This window comes from Ammospiza caudacuta, chromosome 21, assembly GCF_027887145.1.
Source record: "Ammospiza caudacuta isolate bAmmCau1 chromosome 21, bAmmCau1.pri, whole genome shotgun sequence".
NCBI classification, from domain to species: Eukaryota; Metazoa; Chordata; class Aves; order Passeriformes; family Passerellidae; genus Ammospiza; species Ammospiza caudacuta.
This window is the reverse complement of record NC_080613.1, coordinates 1753304-1774560: the sequence shown is the minus strand read 5'-3', so window position 1 is coordinate 1774560 and position 21257 is coordinate 1753304. Positions and strand designations below refer to the sequence as shown.

General features: G+C 47.6%; 2 protein-coding genes across 2 annotated transcripts in view; one reads left to right on the top strand and one right to left on the bottom strand.

Annotated features, from left to right (window-relative positions):
• The window catches only part of TTLL11 (tubulin tyrosine ligase like 11), a 33986-nt gene extending 24184 nt beyond the window's left edge, over positions 1–9802 (bottom strand). Inside the window, exons 1-3 of the mRNA XM_058818296.1 lie at positions 9437–9802; positions 4126–4222; positions 2638–2771 (exon numbers count right to left, since the gene is read on the bottom strand). Of these exons, the coding sequence (XP_058674279.1) occupies positions 2638–2771; positions 4126–4222; positions 9437–9787 (582 nt within the window). The 5' untranslated portion in view covers positions 9788–9802. The remainder of the gene's footprint in view (positions 1–2637; positions 2772–4125; positions 4223–9436) is intronic.
• Positions 9803–16905: 7103 nt separating this feature from the next.
• LOC131567016 (carboxyl-terminal PDZ ligand of neuronal nitric oxide synthase protein-like) overlaps positions 16906–21257 on the top strand; it is a 28442-nt gene continuing 24090 nt past the window's right edge. Inside the window, exons 1-2 of the mRNA XM_058818496.1 lie at positions 16906–17083; positions 20715–20786. Of these exons, the coding sequence (XP_058674479.1) occupies positions 16979–17083; positions 20715–20786 (177 nt within the window). The 5' untranslated portion in view covers positions 16906–16978. The remainder of the gene's footprint in view (positions 17084–20714; positions 20787–21257) is intronic.

Sequence of the window (21257 nt, the reverse complement as noted above, 5' to 3'; positions counted from 1 at the left end):
CCTATTCATCATCCTCACAGACAACACAAAGAAGGAAGTATGAGAACAATCACAGTCCTGGTTTGAATCCCAAGCTAATTACTCTTCAGAAATTGGGATTTCATGTTAATAGTAAGTCCTTTGCACACCCATTCCAACAGATTCTTCCCTGCTGGGGAAGGAGCAATGACTGCAGCACCTGAGAGATTTGTTTATCTTTAATTCATCTTTTGTTACAGTGACACGTTAGTACAAAACATTTTAGAAAATAAGAAATTGGTGAATATTGAGAATAGATAAATAGATATTTATTTAGTAAAATGAAATTTTAAGCCCTTGATGAAAAGACCTATCACCATCTCATTTCAATACAAATGACACAAAGGGAACTCCTTTTTGTTGGTATTTCCAGTATGAAACCCATCCACCACAACTCCAGTGCAGTTTTCTCAATTACTGGCTTTCAAAGCACAGAAGATTAATATTAGAATACCTGTAGTGTTTTCTACCTGAATCTAGGTATAGGGAAGAGCTGACAGCATTTGATTTCATTATTAATAGATTTGTATGAAGAAGCTCACTATCATGACTACAGAAGTGAGGCACAATAAGGATATTTGAAAATAAATTGTTTTGAAATGCTGTAGTGCATCAGGAGAGGCAACAAGATTTAAATTCTCATGGAGTTTCTTCTTTCAATAATCATTTCTGTTACAGGCAAAATCTCAGAGGTGTTCATTTCTCATCCAGCCCTTTGCAACAAAATCCTGCACTACAAACAGCACCAAACCATCTTCTCATGTCTGACCTACACCTGCACTGACCCAATCTGACTTTTGACAATTAACATATTCCAGAGTGTTCCAGCTCCTCAGGGACATGTCTGACATGCAGGCACCACCAAAGCTCTCCCCACTTGTCTGCTGTGAACAAGCTGAAATGCAGGCTCAGGGAGCTGACGGTTTTGGCAGCATTAGGGTTGCAAAGCAAACAAAACCACATATGAACAAATAAACAACAGAAAAGACTGCAGAACTCCTGCAGAGAACTCACCAAACTGCAAGTGAAAAGTCCTCTGAACCTTTTATGGTTCACAAGGGGTTTGGAATGTTTTGGGTTGTATTTTTTCTTGTTCTGGAGGGGTTACACTCCAAACTTGTGTTAAGTAGAACATAAACTCTTACAACATAAAATATAATGTTTGATAACAAGAACTATGCTTTTCTCCAACACAGATGGAAGAACATATGCAAAGGAAACTCCTAGGAGTGTGTTAGTGGACATCTGTTCCTCTTGGAACACAGGCGGCAGCGTGTGCAGAGAGGGAGCAGAGCAGCATTAACTCGCAGTGCCACCTGGTGCCAGCTGAGCACAGTGTCACCGGCAGCTGAGTGCCACCTGCAGCCCAGTGCCACCTGCAGCCCAGTGCCACCGGCAGCTCGGTGCCACCAGGAGCACAGTGCCACCTGGAGCCCAGTGTCACCTGGAGCACAGTGTCACCTGCACCTGCACCTCAGTGTCACCCTCAGCCCAGTGACACCTGGAGCACAGTGTCACCTGCAGCACAGTGCCACCTGGAGCACAGTGTCACCTGCACCTGCACCTCAGTGTCACCCTCAGCCCAGTGACACCTGGAGCACAGTGTCACCTGGAGCACAGTGTCACCGGCAGCCCAGCTCAGGCCACACTGCCTGAGGTCCCAAAAGGCTCATCCCAGCACCCCTACACCCTCCTCATCCTCTGCCTCATCCCAGCCCCACTGCACCCTCCTCATCCTCTGCCTCATCCCAGCCCCACTGCACCCTCCCCACTCTGCCTCCCACACATCTCCCTGCCCTTGCTAAACTGCTTGGGTTGTTTACACTCCTTTTACAGCCTGGTCTTACAGCAGTGCCACGGCAGTGACCCAGCCCACCTGAAGAGTAGCTATTAAAATATGTTAATGAATTCGACCAGATTATGGATATGGTAATTAGCTAAAGAGTTGCACCCAATACAAGAGTCTTTTAAAGCCCAGACCTCTCTTCTTTCATATTTCCAAGGACAGCACACTCTAGGATGCAAGAATACCCTGGGCAAGTCAGACAGGGTTAAACAAACACATAGAATATTTAAAAATATTTGTAAAAACGGAACCAAACAGCAACACACAGCATGAATCATTTTCAAAAAAAAAAAAAAAAAAAAGCTGAAAAATAATGGCATTTTATTACATTCTGAATATTTAAACAAAAGAGCAGTTTGACAAGAGATGGTGTGAGTGTATTTAACAATAAACAAAGTAAAACGCTCTTCAGAAGGGTTTGGGTACAACAGGCCAAGTGAATTAAAATTATTTCAGTGACAATGAACCTGGTGAAGCACCACACAACCCACACTGTACTGGAACCTCCTTAGGCCAGCAGAAAATACAGGGAAAGGGCTGATGCTTCAAGGTTCAATTTTCAGATACCTCTCCTGGCACAGCAGAGCAAGAGATTTGAAGTTTATTCCAGAACACAACAAACAAAGCAAACATCCAGACATCCAGACCATGACTGGAAAAGATGCCATCCACGTGCCCAGGTGTGATTTTAAATACTCTGGTGGGTATAGAAGACCAAAGAATGACATGGATACAATATTCACCAGTGACACTATTCTGAGTCAGCTGTGTACCTCAGCCACAAAGAGAGGCAGCTCCTCTGGCAGGATCCAGGAGCGAGGGTAGAAGTTGTACTCCAGGGGAAACAGGTCCCGCATGGTTCTCATGGCCCGGCTCAGGGTGATCTTCCGAACCGTCTCCGTCATGCCTGGAAAAGGAGCAAAGTTACAAAACCCCTCATTGCAGCCTCCTCCCAACAGTAAATGAATCATTGCAGAGTGTCATTCATTACTCACCTGCTGGGAAGGCACTCTGGTCACTGCTGTCAATAAAGCTGAACATCTTTTGAGATTTAAATCTGATACAATAATTGTGCCATTGCCTTGCCATAGTTACTATTGCATGTGTTTCTGTATAATATTAGAAAAAATTAATTCTCAAAAATACAGCTCAGAATAAAAGACAGCTTTAGTCAAATACTTACTAGTGCCTTTGCCATAATCCAAAATTATTTTTCTAATCTATCATTCCAGGAATAGGTACAAATGTAACTTAAATGTAATCAACCACTTTGGTTTACTTTGTAGTTATTTAAGTATCTGCATCACAAACAGGTTATTTTGTGAACAGCCAAACCAACATTTGCTGAAGTCTTATGTCCATTGGGAACACGGCTAAAAAGCTATTTTTATGGAAAAGTTTCTGGTAAAATCCTGCATGAAATTAGCACAACACTCCTGGAAAATCAGGTCTAGTTCAGAAGGGCTCTGGTTTGATTCCTGTGCAGCCACTTGTTCACCAGGTAGAAGCCAAAACACAGACAGGTAACATTCATCTAACACTGATTTAAACCATCAGAAAACAACACCATCCTACACCTGAGTGGGAACTTCCCTCAGGCAGGAGAAAGTCAGGGCAAATAAAGCCTGGAGTTCAATAGCTGAGGTTCTTATGCTCACAGCACACTAACAGCAGCCATAAATCTGAAGTAAAGGGCTTAGATAAGTCAATACCTAAGCTCTTAGCTCTTATTTAGAGAGATCTCAACAGGGATTAAATGAGAAAAAAAGGAGCTTAAAAAAATAGAAGAGTCATCATAAGATGAGGACTGACATGAACTCTTCAATATTAAAAAATCCATTTAAGGAATTCTGCTTCGAGCTTCTCCCTGAGATAAGCCAGAGTATGAAACAAAACAGATTCTTTCCACTTTGAATCAAAACCAAATCCAAAGATACAGCCCTGTTATCAGTGCCTGATAACAGTCAGTAATTGCATACTTCACTTAAATTATAGCCTAACACTCTGCTTTTTCCTAACTTCACGTGTATGAAGCATTCTTCTCAACAAAACCACTTTCTCTCCAAAGCAAATTTCAGTTCAGAAATTGTTTAAGACACCCACTGTGATATTCTCACCCCTTCACCAAACCCAGTAATATGCCAAATATACTATCAGCTGATTAGGCAGATAGTTCACATGAAAAACTAGTAAAACACAGAACTAGGTCCCATAAGGCTGTGTTTAAAGCATTTGTTGAAGTAGAAAGAGAACTGGAGTACCTGGGAACTTGTTGACCTGCCCTGAGAAGATGTTGCTGTCGTGGAATGACACCCCGTGCCAGTAGATGTCACACGGGAGGCGGCGGCCAAACGGAAACTGCAGGAGAGCAGAGACGAGTTTTGAGCAATCTGGGAATTTCTCCTCATTCCTGTCTGCTTTAAACTCTCATTTAAGCATAAACCACTCACGAACTGTCTTCTGACTGTCAAAAGAAAACAAGCTCTTGTATGTTGGTTGCAAAACTGAGAATATTTGGATCAGCTCAAAGACTTTAAAGTGAACAAACCAAGAGAGGTTTTTAAAAACCAAACCCAAATGACTGAGGCATGGCTGTAGTGAGAACCCCTGAGCTTCCGATCAACCAAAGTGGACACGCAAAACAGGATATTTAAGTGCATTATCCATTCATATATATCCAGATATAAGTATTAATTTCTGCAGCATTAATTCCTTTCTGGTACTAATAGCCTGTAATTAAAATAAAAGCTTGCAATTCAATTAATCATTTGTTGAGCATATATATTCCCACTATCAAGAACTAAGGCGATTATTTCAACAATATTAAATATTCCAGGTTCTCTTCCCATTCACGTAAGATCTCACCATAAATTGGCAAACTGCAGTTTGTTTTCTATTATCAAAAAGATCACCTTTTTTAAGCAGTCTGAAGAGCTCAGAAGCAGCACTGCCAATTACTGAGAGCAAGTTTCTAATAGTAGTAAAGTGGTTTATAAAATCCCAATTAGTTTTGTGTAAAGAAGGTGCTCTTCTTTTTCATGCTCATTCTCTTTGACACAGCCCCATTTATCAATCCAAAAATCCCCATTTTATCTGCAGCTCCAAGAAGATGCCATTTAACTACCATATGGAATACAGTCACAGGAATAGCTTCTATTACTAGGCTGCATATTTTTCAAATAAATCTGCTATATTTAGCAGATTTTAGGACACATTTGCATTAAATATCTACCACCCTCAGCACCCAGTGCCATTTACTTATTGAAAGAACCACATTATTTTGCAGAAACTTCTTGTTCTTTACTTGATATGTAATTTTTCTTATTTTAAAATATTTCTCTGCGCAGTGGCTCATTTTTCTTTGAGCATGACAGAAAAAAGAATTGCATAAACCTTTTGAGTGCATTACTTTATTTGCTACTTTAATTAAAATTTCAGTTTCCTCAGTAAATAGCCTTGAAAAATTAATTTAAAATGCTAATTGAGCAATGCATCCTTTCTGTTTCCTTACTTGCAGGGATGAGAAACCCAAATTAACAAGAACCAGTGGATTCTGCACTTATTTCATTATTATTCAGCCTGCAAGATCTGTTTTTGTACAAGTGAAAATTAATTCTGTTGGGCTCTGAAAGACAATCAGTGGCCTTAACCTCTCTCCACAGGTATATCCAGAATACAGATGCAGCATTCAGTCTCAGAGTGCCCTTCCCACTAACACCTGAACAATTTATTTATTTATTTATTAAAAGAAATTGAAATGAAAGGAACAAAATTTGCATTTATATAACACCTTTCATCTGCAGAGGATATCAAAGCTCTACAAACACTGCACAGAAATCATTTCACAAGAGATGAGGAGTGAGCAGCTCTGGACAGGAAGATGGAAGCACTGCACCCCCTTGCTGGAAATTTGGGACAGCACAGCAAGGGCCCTGCTCCTGAGAAATCAAGATTATCTGGATTTATCCAACAATGGGATCAAACTCACCTCCTGAATGAGCTGGGCTGGATTCTGTAACCTCTGCACCACACTTTACATAAGAGTGGTGTTTGGAGAGGAGCCAAGTTCGATTATTTGGTGCCTCTGGCAGTGCCAGGCAGATATTAATTAATCTTATAATGGGGGAGAGGCCTTTGCAGCACATTCCCAGCTCCTGCTGTGGGACAGAGGCTGAAAAAGAAAGGTGGCTGGAGCCATCCTTTTTTAAAATCCTTTAAATCTTTTTTAGTCAGATTTGGGCAACATTTGTCAGAAAAGAATAAACAAGGAGCCATAAAGAGAACAGAGCTGTTTCCACAGGTTTGACATGATTAATAATCCATCCCAGTCAAATCTGTCTGACAGGTCATTTCTACCTTTGGATTAGAAGCCAATAATTTAAATTGTCTCACAGGTCCCATCAGTCTGTTCCATCATGTTTAATGACAGGTTAAATGACTCGTTTTCCCCTCAGCTTTTCCCAGCATAAAACCTGAAACTCTCCAAACAGCGAGACAAATGGAACGCTCGGCGCTGGGATATTTGATGCCTGGGACATCTGCTTCTTCCATTTTCCTGGTAATTGAAAGCTTGCTGAAGAAATAATTTATTAAGAGATGAATAAACTCGGGATGCAAGCTCAATTTGTGCCCATTATTTCATTTGGCATATCATGTTCATTTAAAGGATGTGACACGCTGCATCAGATGGTCCAGCCTGGCACAGGAGCTGGCACACACAGGGGAGCTCTGCAATGCTTCTTGGAAGGTCCACCCACACAGCCCAGCAAACCTCAGTGCTTCATTTACTCAAAATTCCCTCAGCTGGAAAAAAAAAAATTGGATTTTTTTTCCTGTCTTTTGCTTCTGAGAACAGAATCTCAATGGTCAGCTTGCTGTGTTGCACTCCTTCACCTCTTCCCCACATATCAGTGCCACAGAATATGTCACCAATGTTTATTCTTCCCTTTTTTGTGTGTCTTATAATGACATTTACCATATGTCAGTTCACTAATGAATAATAAAATAATAAAACATGGATATGTGACACTGTAAGAATGCACATTATACAGAAAAAGTTATGGATCAAAAGGTGCCTACTTGAAAAAGCACATTATATTGTCTCCTCCCAATAAAATATTCCAGCCAACACACCCAGCAGCAAACAGCAGAAATGAAACAAAAGCAAGAACAGGAAAATGTAAAAACAGGGAGGAAAAAGGATCAAAAGTATTATACAAGGGATAACAGTAGAACAGCAGTCCCTGACACATCACTATTTAAAATACATGCATTTCATTACTACTTCCAGGACTTTTTTTTTGCATTATTTTCATGGATCCTGGAAGCAACACCCGTGTTCCCTCTGCTGGTCCTGCTGTAACAGTGCAACCAGCTCCAAGGCTCTGGCCATCCCTGACTGAGGTCTGAAAAAGGATTTTACTGCTATTTCTCTAAATGTCTGAAAGGGAGACCTTCCAGAATCACATGTGGCTTGAATAAAGAGTTTTCCTTGGATTTATCTCTCAATTTTGTTAATTTTTCTCTTCAAACCTTGCCCAGATCTTATTAACCTATTTATAAACTGAAGATACACAGCAATACATGACAGTGGGTTGTTTACTGGGAATGAGTTATCAGCCACCCAGACGGTGCAGTCAAGCAGCACAAAATTCCATATTAGGCCTCTTCTTTATTAAGAGACAAAGTGGCCAGAGGAGGAAGCAACAAACTAAATGAAAAATATTGACCCAAGGAAGAGATGGAGGAGAGAGGATATGGAGGGAGACAGGGAACAAAGAGAGATGAAGTAAAGGCAGCAGCAATTGCTGCTGGGAGATGCAAAGCAGGAAGGAAAAAGCTGATTAATGCAGCACAGAGATTCATGAGAGGAACAGGAGCTTGTGAAACAAGTCAATTAGTAGGAAAGGCTATCAAGTGCAAGACAAATGCAAAACAGTGAAGTCTCAGGAAACTATAAAGACAAAATTACCACTAAGTGTGGCTCATTCCCAGCACAATCTGCAAGGCTAACTGATATTCGTGATCCAGAAACCCTCGCTGGAATGGCTCCCCGCCCTCAGAACATAAAACTCAACCCTAAAAACAAAGAAATTAAGTATGAAGTGCCCCTGCTCTGCATGTCACTGCATAAAACATGGAGCAAGGCTGCTGACAGACACCCCACAGGTGCACTGAGGGCTACCAGAGGTAAATGTAGCAGGTTTGAATTTCAGGGCTCTGGTATGTTGTTACTATTTTGCTGTACAAGCAGGAGTTGAGAACTGGGGCGCTGGTGCAAAGCAGTTTTGAAATCCTGCCACTGGATTTAAATAACAAAAATACTGAAATAGAATTTTATGAAGTCAGAGAAGGAGAAAGCACCACTCCTGACACAGAGCATACATATCCTTGTGGGATTAGGTATGCAGGACATTAGGAACAAACATGGAAAACATTTACTGCCACTCAGTCCTCCAGAAAATAAATTTGCAGTATTTAACTCTGAGGTTAAGAACAGCACAGAATATACTGTCTACCCCAAGTCTGTACAGATTTTGCTTAATAGGCATCAGGTGGACAAAAATATCATCTTGTCAGTGGGAATCCCACAGGCAGCTTTGTAAAGTGGAGTAGCTGCAGGTCAGAGATCACAGCTCTGTCCTAGCTCTGCACGTGAGAAACAGCTCATCCTCAGGTTTTATTCCTCCTTTTCCCTCCAACTTCCCTCTTACAAATGGACTACAAGTACCCTTTTTCTTACACAAGTTCCTCACAAAGCTCCTAGAAGCCACCTCAACTTCTATAAAGCCGTTTATAAAGCTGTTAGGTAAAGAAAATCTTTACAGCTGGAGAACAATTCACCATCTATAGTAAGATACATCTAAGAAATCTCTCCAGGATTTAAATAAGGAGTTGCAAAGCATCAGTTCTGTGCCAGTTCCCCTACTGTCCTGATTCCAGTTCAGCACATACTGGCACAGAAATCCTCACAAAGCAATGAGAAAACACATGACTCGAGCAGCAGGAGAAAAAAACCAGCTATAGCTGCTCCACATAAAGTAAATTAGCAGGCTGGAGCCGTTATGTGTGTGTTATCAGCATTCATACACCGTGCTGTCCGACACGCCTCGGACACAAGGGCAGCGGCTCTGCCGGGCCGGAGCTTCCCGCGCTGCCCCAGCCCTGAGGGAGGTGGGAGGGAAGAAATGCAAATCCCCACAACGCGTCAAACGCTTCCCCGGGGAGCGGGGCTCCTGCTTGCCCTTTCCCCGATCAGTTTAACCTCGGAACGCAATACCCGATTACCCCTGTTCTGGCTTGCATAACTGGCCGTGCCAGTCGTGATCATGAACCAAATCAGCTCCGGACCCGGCATCTGGGCAGAAATAGCCCGAGGGTCGGGGGGCACAGCCGGGAGACCCCCGGCTGCAGCAGCCCTCGGGAGGCACGGGAGGAGGAGGAGGAGGTGGAGAATGGAGGAAGGCTTTGCCGGGGGCACAGCCGAGACAAGGGAGGGCAGAGTGGGCAGGACCGGCGCTAGGCCGGAGCAGGGCAGGGATGGGGACGCGGCCCCGCAGGGTGAGCCCTCACCTCCTTCCAGCGGAGCTGCCGCAGGCTGATTTTCAGCGCCTCCAGGGAGGTCTTGGCCTTGGAGCTGTCCACCGTGACCCCGGGCCGCCGGGCGCTCTCGGTCCCGCTGCGGCGGCCCGGGGCCCGCCGGGCCCTGCCCCGCGCCGCCCGCCCGGCCGAGCCCGGCGCTCCGGCCCCGCGCCGGCCCCGCTCCCGCTCCCGTTCCCGGCCGGGCAGCGCCCCTTCCCCCGAGAGCGCCGCGGCGGGCGGGCCGCCCTGCGGGGCCTCAGCGGGCAGGGCCGGGGACCCCGGGGGCTCCTCCGCCTCGCGGGCCGGCTCCATCTCCGCCGGTTCCAGCCCGGCCGGCTCCATTTCCGCTATCCCCAACCCGGCCAGTTCCAGCCCGGCCAGCTCTATTCCCTCCGTCCCCTTCCCCGCCGATTCTATCCCCTCTGTCCCCGTCCCCGCCGTCCGCAGCCCGGCCGGTTCCAGCCCGGCCGGCTCCGCTGCCTCTGCCCCCATGCCCGCCTGTCCTATCCCCTCCGTCCCCATCCCCGCCGGTTGTATCCCCTCTGTCCCCGTCAGTTCTGTTCCCTCTGTCCCTGTCCTCAGCCCGGCCGGCTCCATTGTCTCTGTCCCTATCCCCGCCGGTTGTATCCCCTCTGTCCCCGTCCCTGTCTCCGTCCCCGCCGGTTGTATCCCCTCTGCCCCCGTCCCCAGCCCGGCCGGCTCCATCCCCGCTGGTTCCAGCCCGCCCCCGCTCCCCGCCCGTTGCCATGGCAGCGGTGCGGCCGGTGACCCGCTGGCCCCGCCCCGCCGCCGTGAGGCGCTGACGCCGCCCCCGCCATTTTGGGACCGGGCACAGGCCCCGCCCCGCGCAGCCCGAAATGGCCTCCGGGGCGGGCGGGGCCGCCATGTTGGAAGCGGGCGAGCGCCGCCTCAGGCCGGGCTGCGGTGCGGGCGCGGTGCCCGCCGTGCCCATCGCCACCGAACCGCCCGGGCGGCTCCGACACTCCGCCCGCTCCTTACCGTGCGCCCGAAAGCTTCTCGTGTGAGACGGGGCTCGGGCCGCCGTTACAAAGCGCTGCCTCTCACAAAAGGTGTTCCCATGGACCCTTCAGGTGCTGCTGCATCGGTGCTGGGAGAGCCCATCTGCGGGGTTTGAACTCTCTCAGGCACGGCAGGAAAGTAGGAAAATGATTTCTGGATCACAGCAATGGAATTAATAACCTTAACAGCAGCTCCGTGATCATCCTGAGCAAGCTGGAAGGTTCCCTGCCTAGGGCAGGGGGTTGGAACTGTATAAACTTTAACGTCCCTTCCCACCCAAAGCACTCCAGAACTGACCCTATGGCACATTAACCCTCACGGCACGGTTGTGAGGCGGTAAATGCAGAACGTGCCCGCGAGGCGGTAAATGCAGAACGTGTCCGTGAGGCGGTGAAATGCAGAACGTGTCCGTGAGGCGGTAAATGCAGAACGTGTCCGTGAGGCGGTAAATGCAGAACGTGTCCGTGAGGCGGTAAATGCAGAACGTGCCCGTGAGGCGGCTGCAGGAGCACAACCCGGGCTCATGAACGCGGGGCTGCGGGCAGGCGGTGGCGCTGCGCCCTGGGAAATCCGGCCCGGAGCCGGGATTGGGGGAAAAACGGGAATAATCGGGGTTCTGTGTCAAGGAGCGATCACCAGAGTCGTGATCTGGAACAGGACTGAAACAGGATCTCAGCAGAAATTATTTAAACTACAGCAAAATTTAAATAAATGCAGAAAAAGTTGGCACTGCCAGTTAGCTGCAAGATAAAAAAACAAGGTCGTGTCAAGATGCTTATTTTTTCAGTGCTTCACCAGTCTTCCATCATTTACCCTTGCAGGCAACGAATAAACAAATTAATTAATTAAAGAGAGTGGTGTCTTGCAACGTGAAGGGACCAGGAAGGCTGAGGTCAGGTAGCTCGCTCTTGGGTGCTCTCATGTTGCTATTAAAAGATGTACATTCTTTTTTTATAGTTGTGGCAGTGTTTAATTAAAAACTTGGGAGCATTTCCATGTTCCAGCAGGAGCTCAGGGAGGCTGGTAATGTTGGCAGGATGAGCTGGCTGGGTGGTGTCCTTTCCATGTCCATCACTGAAGGCACATCCTTGGTTTCACCACCACCACCAGATCACAGAAAGGTTTGGGCTGGAAGGAACCTTAAAGATGATCTCATTCCAAACCTCTTCCATGGGCAGGTACAAATCGGAAAGAAAAAATAATATTTTGCTTATGTTCAACATTGGCATAAAAATTCAGTTGTAAGAAAAGCAAATCAGAGATGTTGGAGTGTGATTTAAAGTGGTGACCTGACTCTGACTGTCTCTTATTTTACTGCCAGGCTCCCAGATGAATATTTTTAACACAGAAATTTATCCTCACCAATGTCAGCAGTGCTGAAAGAAAGCCAGGGATAGAGTTAAGATGGGCCAAAGCATTAAGAGACATTGGAACATGGGAAATACCAAACAAAATTATTGCAAAGGGGAAATATTTTTATATCTAATGATCATATATCCACATTTCTTACAGGCTAATAACAGACTAGCTGTTCCTCTACCAGAGAAGCTGTAATAAATCCCATACCTGGTTTGCCTGTGTGGTGTGGATAAACCCCTCATTTCCTGTTGGGATAAACAGGGATGGGCTGCAGTGTGCAGCGTGGGGTCAGGCTGCACGTGGCAGTCAGGGACAGCAAGGTGGGAGCAATGAGGCACAGGGTAATGCAGGAGGAGGATCCTGCTGAATACAGCAAGCTGGGTCTAGCAGCAGGAGAGAAATGGGAAACTTGAGATCATCTGTCCCCTGTGAGGAGAGGGGAAATTTAGTTATGGGGTGCCCCTAAACACAAGGCAGTTTCCTGAGACCCTTGCTCAGAGGGAGTTGTTGATAAGAACAGACTGTTATATCTTGTGATAATAAGTGAACAAGCACGTGGATTCCATCCAGGAGAATTGTAATCTCCCTATGCTCTCATTAATTAAATTCAGGATATCAAAGACAGCAGAGGTGCTGGCCTAATTTAATGGGAGTGGGGAAGGATCCTGTTTGATTGGACACTCATCTCTCAGACTAACAACTTCACTCTCATTTACCCAAAATCATCACTTACCTGGTGTCTGTGTGTGCAGAAGGTAAGTGCCAGGTCCCAGGAGGAATCCAGGAACAAAGCATTTTTACAGATGCAGCAACCTGAACAGTTTTCCACCATGCTGATCCCAGCAGCTCACACTGAGGGACTGTACTGCCAACCTGTGGTATACGGAATTCTTGAGTTGGGCATGTGAACATGTCAGGCTTATGAGGTTAACAAGTAACATTTTTCTTTACTAATATATTTCCCTTCTTCTAAGTAAACATTTTTGTTTCCAAGTTGGGATCAACATTTTTAGCTTTTATGTAGCATCATAAGGTCAATAACTGTATTCTTTTCTATACTTTTCTCTTTTAAAGACAGCCAAGATAAGAAAAACAAAGTAGCATGTAATTTGCAAAAAGAACATATCATCTTTTTAAAAATATCATATAAAACTGGCTTCCTGCCAAATGCAAATTTGCAGAAATACTTCAGTGTACCCTTTTGAAAAAGAACACATTCCTTAAGCTATTGTTAAAAAATAAAAAACTTACTCATGAAGAACTATCCATCTGTGTCTAAGTTAATAGTTCCTTTTGCAACGATGGTATCTTCTGTCAGTCGTTCTTTCACAAATCCATGAGAAAGCAATGTTCTATAAAATGAAAAGTCAGAGATAACGAATCTAGCAAACAGACTCCACTTGGAAAAGGTCCGTGGTGGGCTTATGCTTCAGCCTGGATTTAAATCCACATACATCACTCTGTGCTGCCCATGTTTATGTTCGACCACAGAAGATTTGTGGTTGACCTACATATGCAAACAAAACATTTGCTGCATATTTGGGATGGGGGGATTTGCATGATAGAAGATGATGAAAATATGCATAATTGTAGATGACATTTTTGGTTGCCAAGTCCTGCTGCACAGCCCTTTGGAGCTGGCCATGCATGAAAGAGGCTTGCAGCCTGACAGGCACATTGCCTGGCCGTGCTGTGCCCCGACACGGAGCTTCTGCTGCCTCTTGAGCAACACAAACCTGCTGTAACCATCTCACCAAGCAGCCCCTGTGCTCGCAGAGACACCTAGACACGGGCTGAGGGGGCTGAAACCATCAGTGCCACATGTCACCTCTGAGTTCCACATGTCACCTCTGAGTTCCCTTCATGGGGCAGCTCAGCAGACTCACAGATTTTGTTCAGGAGTTTTCTCAGTATTCTTGAAATCCCCAATGCATCAGGGGGTAACATCACAAAGCTTAGTCAACAGCAGCTGGTTTATCTGTTCTTGCCCCCACATTTCATCCCACAGCAGCATTTCTAGGAAGTCTGCTGGTGTGTTAGTACACTGGAGGCTGTGCTCTAAAAATTGCACCAGCATAAGTACATATTAATAATGTTAATTATAATGTTAAAGTGGCATGACAAACCCAGATCTCCCAGGACAGTAACCATGCACAGACCTCACAGCTCTTATGTGTGATATGGAAGGGCTCTCCTGTAAAAGAGGTTTTGTCTGCCATTACTGGATGTCTGTCTGGTTGCTCTTCCTATGTCACATCTTATTTGTCATTCAAAATCTCTGCAACTCTGCTGTGCAGAAATAAGTGCTTAAAAGGGTTAGCAGAAAGGAGGAAAATTCCATGGCATCAAGACCAGGTCTCCTCCTTGATCTGTGAAGGTGGCTTTGGAAAAATCTGACAGGATCAGACAGGAGCAAAAGCTCCCTTCCCTACAATCCAACCAAGGAGCTGATTAAAGAACACCCTGCATGTAACACCCACCACCCATTTACACCACATTCAAGGGCTCCTCCAAAGATGAAGCTATGTAAGAAGAGGGGCTTCATGCAGAGTCCTGGGGCAGGCAGGAATGTGCACCCATGTGAGAGAAAGAGAAGGAAGGAAATCTTGGGAGCCTGTGCCCAAGAAAGAAAGCTGATACAAACCTGGTCCCTGCAAAAACACAGCTCCGAGCCAAGAAGCTGTCTTGGGGCTTCACTCCTACTGTGTTCAGAGAATCAGGACTTTCTGTGAGAGCTTTGCACATCAAAGGAATAACTCTCTCAGCACCTCCATGTGATGCAAACACCCACCATGAGGTTTGGCCAACTGTTCAGTGCTACTCAGGGTTTGTTTATACTAAATCCGTGACGATGTCCCGTGTAAAGGCTTCTTTCTACATATTTGCCCAGTTTCATTGTCCAGAAGAAAAGGCATACAGCTTTCTTACTTCCAGTGGAGTCAAAGAATTTTCTTTGCCCAACAAACAAACCAGAAAATTAACGGCTTTTTAAGTTTAGCAGCCTTCAAACTCAATTCTCAAACACAGATCCAAACCATTAACATCAGGAGATTTAAGCCCTATGAAAAGTTCACAGAAGTTCATGAACAGAGAGTATTAAACACCTCCATTCAATTGTGATCTAACAGAAACTGGCACTGCAAGCTTTATTAAATAACAGTTGCCTTCTTTTTCTCAGGATTCCCATGAGATATTTCTTTCCTCCTACCCAAAGGATTTTATAATCTGCGGGATACTGGAGAGCACCAGAATGGAATTAAAAAGACCATTCTTGTTATTTCATCCTGGTCTTTCTATGAGATTTAAAAATTTAACTATCCCAAGTGAAGTCCATATGCTCCCACGTATATAGGAATGTTCTTGTGGCAATGGGAGGGTAATGAGGAGAAGCTCTGAGCAGCTCAGCACGATGGCAGGTTCCTGCATGCCTGAAATGCAGTATTGCAGAATCAATGTAGACACTCACCAGTGGCTGTGTTAGGTTTTTCCCCATGTGAGTTGAGTTTTGCTGGCGTTAGCAGCAAAGGAAGCATGAGCATAGCCTGACTGGGTGGCATCTCCTCCTCCTTGGGCTTAGGAGAACCAAAGACCTGAACGTTGCTCAATCAGTCCAAGGACATTTGCACACAAAATCTAGGTTATTCATTCAGGTCAACAAATATTTTTTTGATCAAGATATGTACAAGATAAGAAAAGTGCCATGAAATGTTCTAAGTACACACTAAACATGAGCACAGACCACACAAAAAATCCCCAACAAAGAACTAAACCGATGCATCTGCAGGCAAGATGTGTATCTGGGGGAGCATCTTGGACAGAAACCAACTGACAAAACCCATATTGAGTTATGCTGTATGAAAGTGGGATTAGCATAAACTTGTGAATATTTAAATGAGAAGATAATGCAGTGCTATAGATTGGAAGAAAAGAAGTCTGTCTGGAAACAGAAAAACTTCACAAAGACAGAAGGCTGACCACAGAACCCTCCCCAGAAAGAGTTGCTAATACCTCAAAATATTTGAACATGTAGAGTCACAGTCTGTGAACCAATATTAATTCCTTGGGGTTTTTCTCCCTCTCTTAATTATAAGTTTCTGGATTCTTGGCTCTTGCCCACCTCCCACTGACTTACAAGTACTAAGAAATGCCAAGAAGCTCAGGGTGATCATGCTCCTGAGATGGATACTGGGAACTGTGCACTGTCTGCCTGTGGTCAAACTTTTCTTTCTTGCTAATGCAAAAGCCACATAAAAGGTGGTGTCCAAATACATTCAAACACCTGGCTGGGAGTTACTTTAAAGACTCAAAAATTAATTTGAGGGAACCCAGATGAGATCCACTGGCGCACATGTAACCCTCTACCCTTTGGATTCTACACAATTCACGTTTCTGATCATCCCTGTACTAAGAGTCAGAAGACAAACCCTGGGCCTTGCCATCACAGCTGGGCACACCTCATCCCTTCCCTGTGCTGGTGCTCGCTGAGGAATGTCACGGTTAGGGGTGCCAGGTGTCCCAGAGTGGCATCCGCAGGGCTCACCTGGGCCTGGCATTGACTCCTCACCGAGACTGGGAGGAAAAACACCGTGAGCACACGGGGTGCCACAAATCCTGAGAGTATCACAGGATGCTGAGGAACACAGTGGGTCAGGATTCTGAGAGAGGACGTGTGCCCATTTCTAACAGAGCTGTAAGCGATATTGACATGAGACACACATAACGTAGGTGACCACTCATTCAGAACAGCCCTTGGAGAGATTTGTAAGGAGATTTGACGGGATCCCCTCTCAGACTAACCAGGCCCAGCTCCCACCGCGTCCCCCCGTAACCGAGATGCCCCAGACCCCTCATCACCCTCGCGTCCGTCTGGCGGAGCATCGCGGGCGCCGCAGCCGGTGCCGGCGGCGGAGCCGGGGCGGGGCGGCCGGGCAGGGCCGGGCGGCTCCACCGCCCCCCGCATCACATGAGGGAACTTCGGGCCAATGGCGCCGCGCCGGGGCCGGGGCCCCGCTCGCTCCCGCGGACGCTCATTCAAAACGCGGCCGGGCTCTGGCGCCCGCAGCCCCGCACGGCGCCCGGGGCTCGGCGGGGCGGGCGCTGCCGGCCGCGATGCCCGGCGGGGCCGCGGGCTGAGGCGGCCGCCCGCCCGCCGCCATGCCGGTGAAGAACCGGTACAACCTGGTGGACGATGGCTGCGACTCCCGCGTCCCGCTGCACAACGAGGAGGCCTTCCAGCACGGCATCCACTTCCAGGCCAAGGTGAGCCCCGGGCGCGCTCCCCCCGCAGCCGCCGGGCCGGGGAGCACCGCGGGCCCCGCCGGCCGCACCCCGAGGAGCCCCGAGCAGCCCCGGGGCCCTGGCAGCCGAGCCCGGAGGTGCCCCCGCTCCGCCGCTGCAGAGAGGGCGCTGCGGCTCCCCGCGGGCTCGGGTCCCCGCGGGCTGCGCTCGGTGCTGCCCAGCCGTGCCCCCCCAGCCCTGCCACGGCTGCTCTTCAGCTCTGCAAGTGCCCCTGGGCCACGCTGAGGGAGTCTAAAGAAAACAGCGATCAGCTATGAAAGCCTTCCATTTAGTGAGCACAATCAAACAGGTTCTTGCTCTTTTCCTGGTGTTTTTGCAGCTGTGTAATCCTTAGACGCTGCCTTGGTGCTGCATTTGGGAGCTGCTCTGGAATGACCCCTCTTGACAGCACCGTGGATGCTGTCCCGGGTGCTCATCCCTGCCCGATCCGGTGCCTGTCCTGTCCTGCCCCGGCGGGGTCACAGCTCCCCATTCCCCTGGAAACCAGCAGGCTGCTGTGGGCTGCTCACATAATGGTGCCTTACTACAGCTGACCCCTTCCCTGCATGAAAAGCTGGACCAGACAAGGTCTGCAGCCTTCAGGCATCAGAAAGAAATACTGATATTATCAGAAATTTCGTATTGATCGTGAAGAACAGCCTGGCAGCACAGCAGCACTCTCAGAAAGTGACTCCATTGGAATTGGCATTCTGTAGACAGCATGGGGAACGGGTTTATAATTCAGCTGACAAGAAGAATTGCATTTTGCTGGAGCAACTCACAGGCTCCCTTCCCCTCTTTGCAGGTGGCCTAACACAGATTAGAAATGGAATTCACGCCTGCTGTCTCCTGAGCTGGAAAGAAGGGGCATATACATTCCAATAAAGCTTTGAAATACGGATTTTGTGCCTCTTGGTTTTCCTGCTGAAAGAGCTGTAAGATTTAAGCAGGATACAGGATGAATCTGAATAGACAGCTAATCATGTACTTTAAAAAATTTATCTTCCTTAGGGAAGAAAACATTTAATCTGCGATTTTTCTATTTAAATTAGCATTTGCTGTGCTGCAGACTGTGCTGAGGAGAAGAAAAATTCTTAATTTGATTCTTAAAAGATGGGGAGCAACTGTACCTTTAAGTGAGTGAAACTGGCTTTTCAGATTGACAGCTCCAGGCATCCAGAGCTGGCGAGTGGGTAACACCCTGTTAGGATGTGTGGGTCTGGGATGGGGTTTGCATTACCTTAGTAACATGCTTGCTCAGTTCTGCTTTACAGTCTGTCTCTTCCAATTATGCTGCTCATTGTGGGCACATCAGTCAGCTGCCACGCTGACAATGACAAGGCAGCAGCTGGCTGCAGGTGTCTGGCAGCAGGCAATGCTACTGACCACACTCCCTCTCTAATCTCCGCATTCCAAACTGCCTTCCTCCCCCTGTCATCTTCAGGAGGTCAGTACTGGGAGCTGCTTGTTTGGGCAGAGCTTTGTGTGCTGTTTCATGAGTTTCATGGCTCTGCGTGGGAGCACGGGTACCCAAACTCTGCAGCCAGACCAGAGCAGGGAGTTTGAAAGAATCTCCTCCAGCTCAGCAGTCCCATCTGTCCTCCTGCCCCAATGAATTTGTCCTTAGGAGCATGGCTGTTCCCCACTGCAGCCCTGCTGCTGGCAGACAAAGGGGCAGCCAGCTGCAAGGAGCTCATCTGGATTTCCAGTGACTGTCCTGACAGCCAGCAGAGCAGGGAAGGAGATGTGCACACCAGAGAGGCCACAGATCACAGCAGCACAGCTCTGCCCTCCCCAGCAGCCCAGAGGGAAGCCCTGGCTCTGCTGCTCCCCTCCCTGCTGCCCTCCAGCTCTCGTGTTCTCCTGTGGTTTACCAAAGGCTATAGATGAACTTAACTGCTCTTAAGAATGCCATTTTGCAAAGGCATTTACAGAAGCAGCAGCAAAGCCAGATGACCTTTCAGATTGCTTGTGGTGTTTATTTCAAAGCAGGAGAAAGAGCACTAAAGACTGAGCCAGGAGAGCTCATCTCTGAAAGCCCTTTTAAGCAGACATTTTATAAGATAAAACCCATTGCAATCTGCAATCAGAACAGTGGAGAAATAAATCCAGAGCTGTCAGTAACAGCAGTACCTATGGGGCTGTTCTGGGGAATTATTTTGTCCCTGTTCATATATATAATATCACCCTGAATGTTTGCAGGGGCCTCCTTTTAGCTGCTCCTTTTCCTCTCCACAAGGGAACAACTTCCAAAAAACCAACAGTTTGTAACCACACACTAAAATCCAGACAAGTTCATGAACCAATGCTCCTGGGAGGGTCACTAAACTGTGAACTGCCCTCAGTCCCCAGCACTGACAGCAGAGATGGGCTGTGTTCCCCTGGGGGAGCTGATGGACCCCTCTGGGCCCCAGCAGCACCAAATCCAGCAGCTGCCCTCAGTGCCAGGGCCACTCCCAGCCCATGCTGTCATCACCCTCTCACTCTGTGACATTCCCCTGTCCTGCCTAACGTGCCCTGGGCCTGCAGGGCTTCCTCAGAGCTGAGCCACAGCACTGCACAGCATCAGCAGCCTTTGCTCCCCACGCAGTGTGAGTGTCCAGGACACCACACATTTCCTTACTGCCAAGGCTGAGCTGGCAGCTCTGTGCCTCCTCCCCTTGGCAGCACAGGGCACTCCTGTGCAGCCATGCCACGTGTGGTGTCACCATGTGCCACCATCGTGTGCTATCACCATGTGCTGTCACCATGTGCCATCCCCGTGTTCCACTGGGCAGCAGCAGCTGCCTCCTGCCAAGGGGTGCACGAGCAGGTTCTGCTTTGGCACACGAGGGGAGAGAGCAGCAGCACAGGAGGGACAAATGCAGCAGCAGGAAGCTGCCCCTGGGTGTTCCATGATGCCCTATGGAGCATGGGCAGTGTGTGCCATTCCTGTCAGGAGGACAGGCAGCCAGCTCGAGGAGCTGAGCTGTGGTGCAGGGCTAGAGCTGGAGGTGATGGGATCCTGCCCTCTGCCATGTCTCAGACCCCAGTAAGGGACCCTGCTGGGACTGGCACAGACACTGGAATGCAGACACCCAACCCCAGGCAGTTTGGTTGTAGGGCATAGATTTGGGTGGGTTTGCCAGGATTCTGCAGACAGCTGAGCTGGTCCAACCAAGCAGGGACAGCAGTATCAAGAGTTAGCATGGTCCAGACTGAAAACTTAAGCTGGAATCACAAGGCTGTTCCAGGAAAGGTGTTTGTTGCACATCCTGGAAGCTTTACAGCTCTTGTGTGCTTTCAGTTTTGAGCAGGTGTAGTAAGGAGGAACAAAGGATAGACAGTCCCATTTTCATACTCACAGGATCATGACTCAGTTACCAGCAGACATAACCCTGCAGAGCACTGCAGGCAATCCAGAACCTGAATGAGGTCAGAGCCTCAGAAATCCCCCAATCTCAGAAATCCCCAACTTGGTAACATTATCTCCAGCAGATGTTGCTATCCTGTCCTGGCTCAAAGGAGCCCAAGCAAGGAGGCAGTAAATAGATGAGGAATGCTGTCTGTTTTGAGGAAGCCCCCACACAAAGCTGTGCATTTCAGCCCAGCCATGTCTCGCTGTCTCTTTCAGTACATCGGGAGCTTGGACGTGCCCAGGCCCAACAGCCGCGTGGAGATCGTGGCGGCCATGAGGAGGATCCGGGTGAGTTCAGAGCAGCTGAGCCCACGCAGGGTTAAAGCTTGCACTCCCCACAGTGACTTGGTTGTAATCTACTGTTCCACATCCCCTCCAGCCCTTCCTATCTGGAGCTCAAATCTCAGCCCAGTCAGGTGTGCAACAAGCTTCTCCAGAAATTCTCAAGGCATCTTAGCATAGGCCCATCCTGTGCTCTCTGCAAAAGGATCTGTTATCAAAACTCAAATGTAACCCCCAGTCCTGTGCTGAGCAGCCATGGGGCTTCTCCTTGAACCTAAGAGATTTATTTAGCCTGTTTGGAATTCTGTGTGTGTGAAAAATAAGCTGGACACAATGTGCTTCACCAAAGCACGTGAGTTCCTTGACAGTTCCAAATATATTGTCTTATATATTGAAATATCAATGCCCTGACAGGTGTGATTGATGTAAATCCCATCTGACTAGACTTTGTGGATTCTGCTGCTCCTAGAATAATTT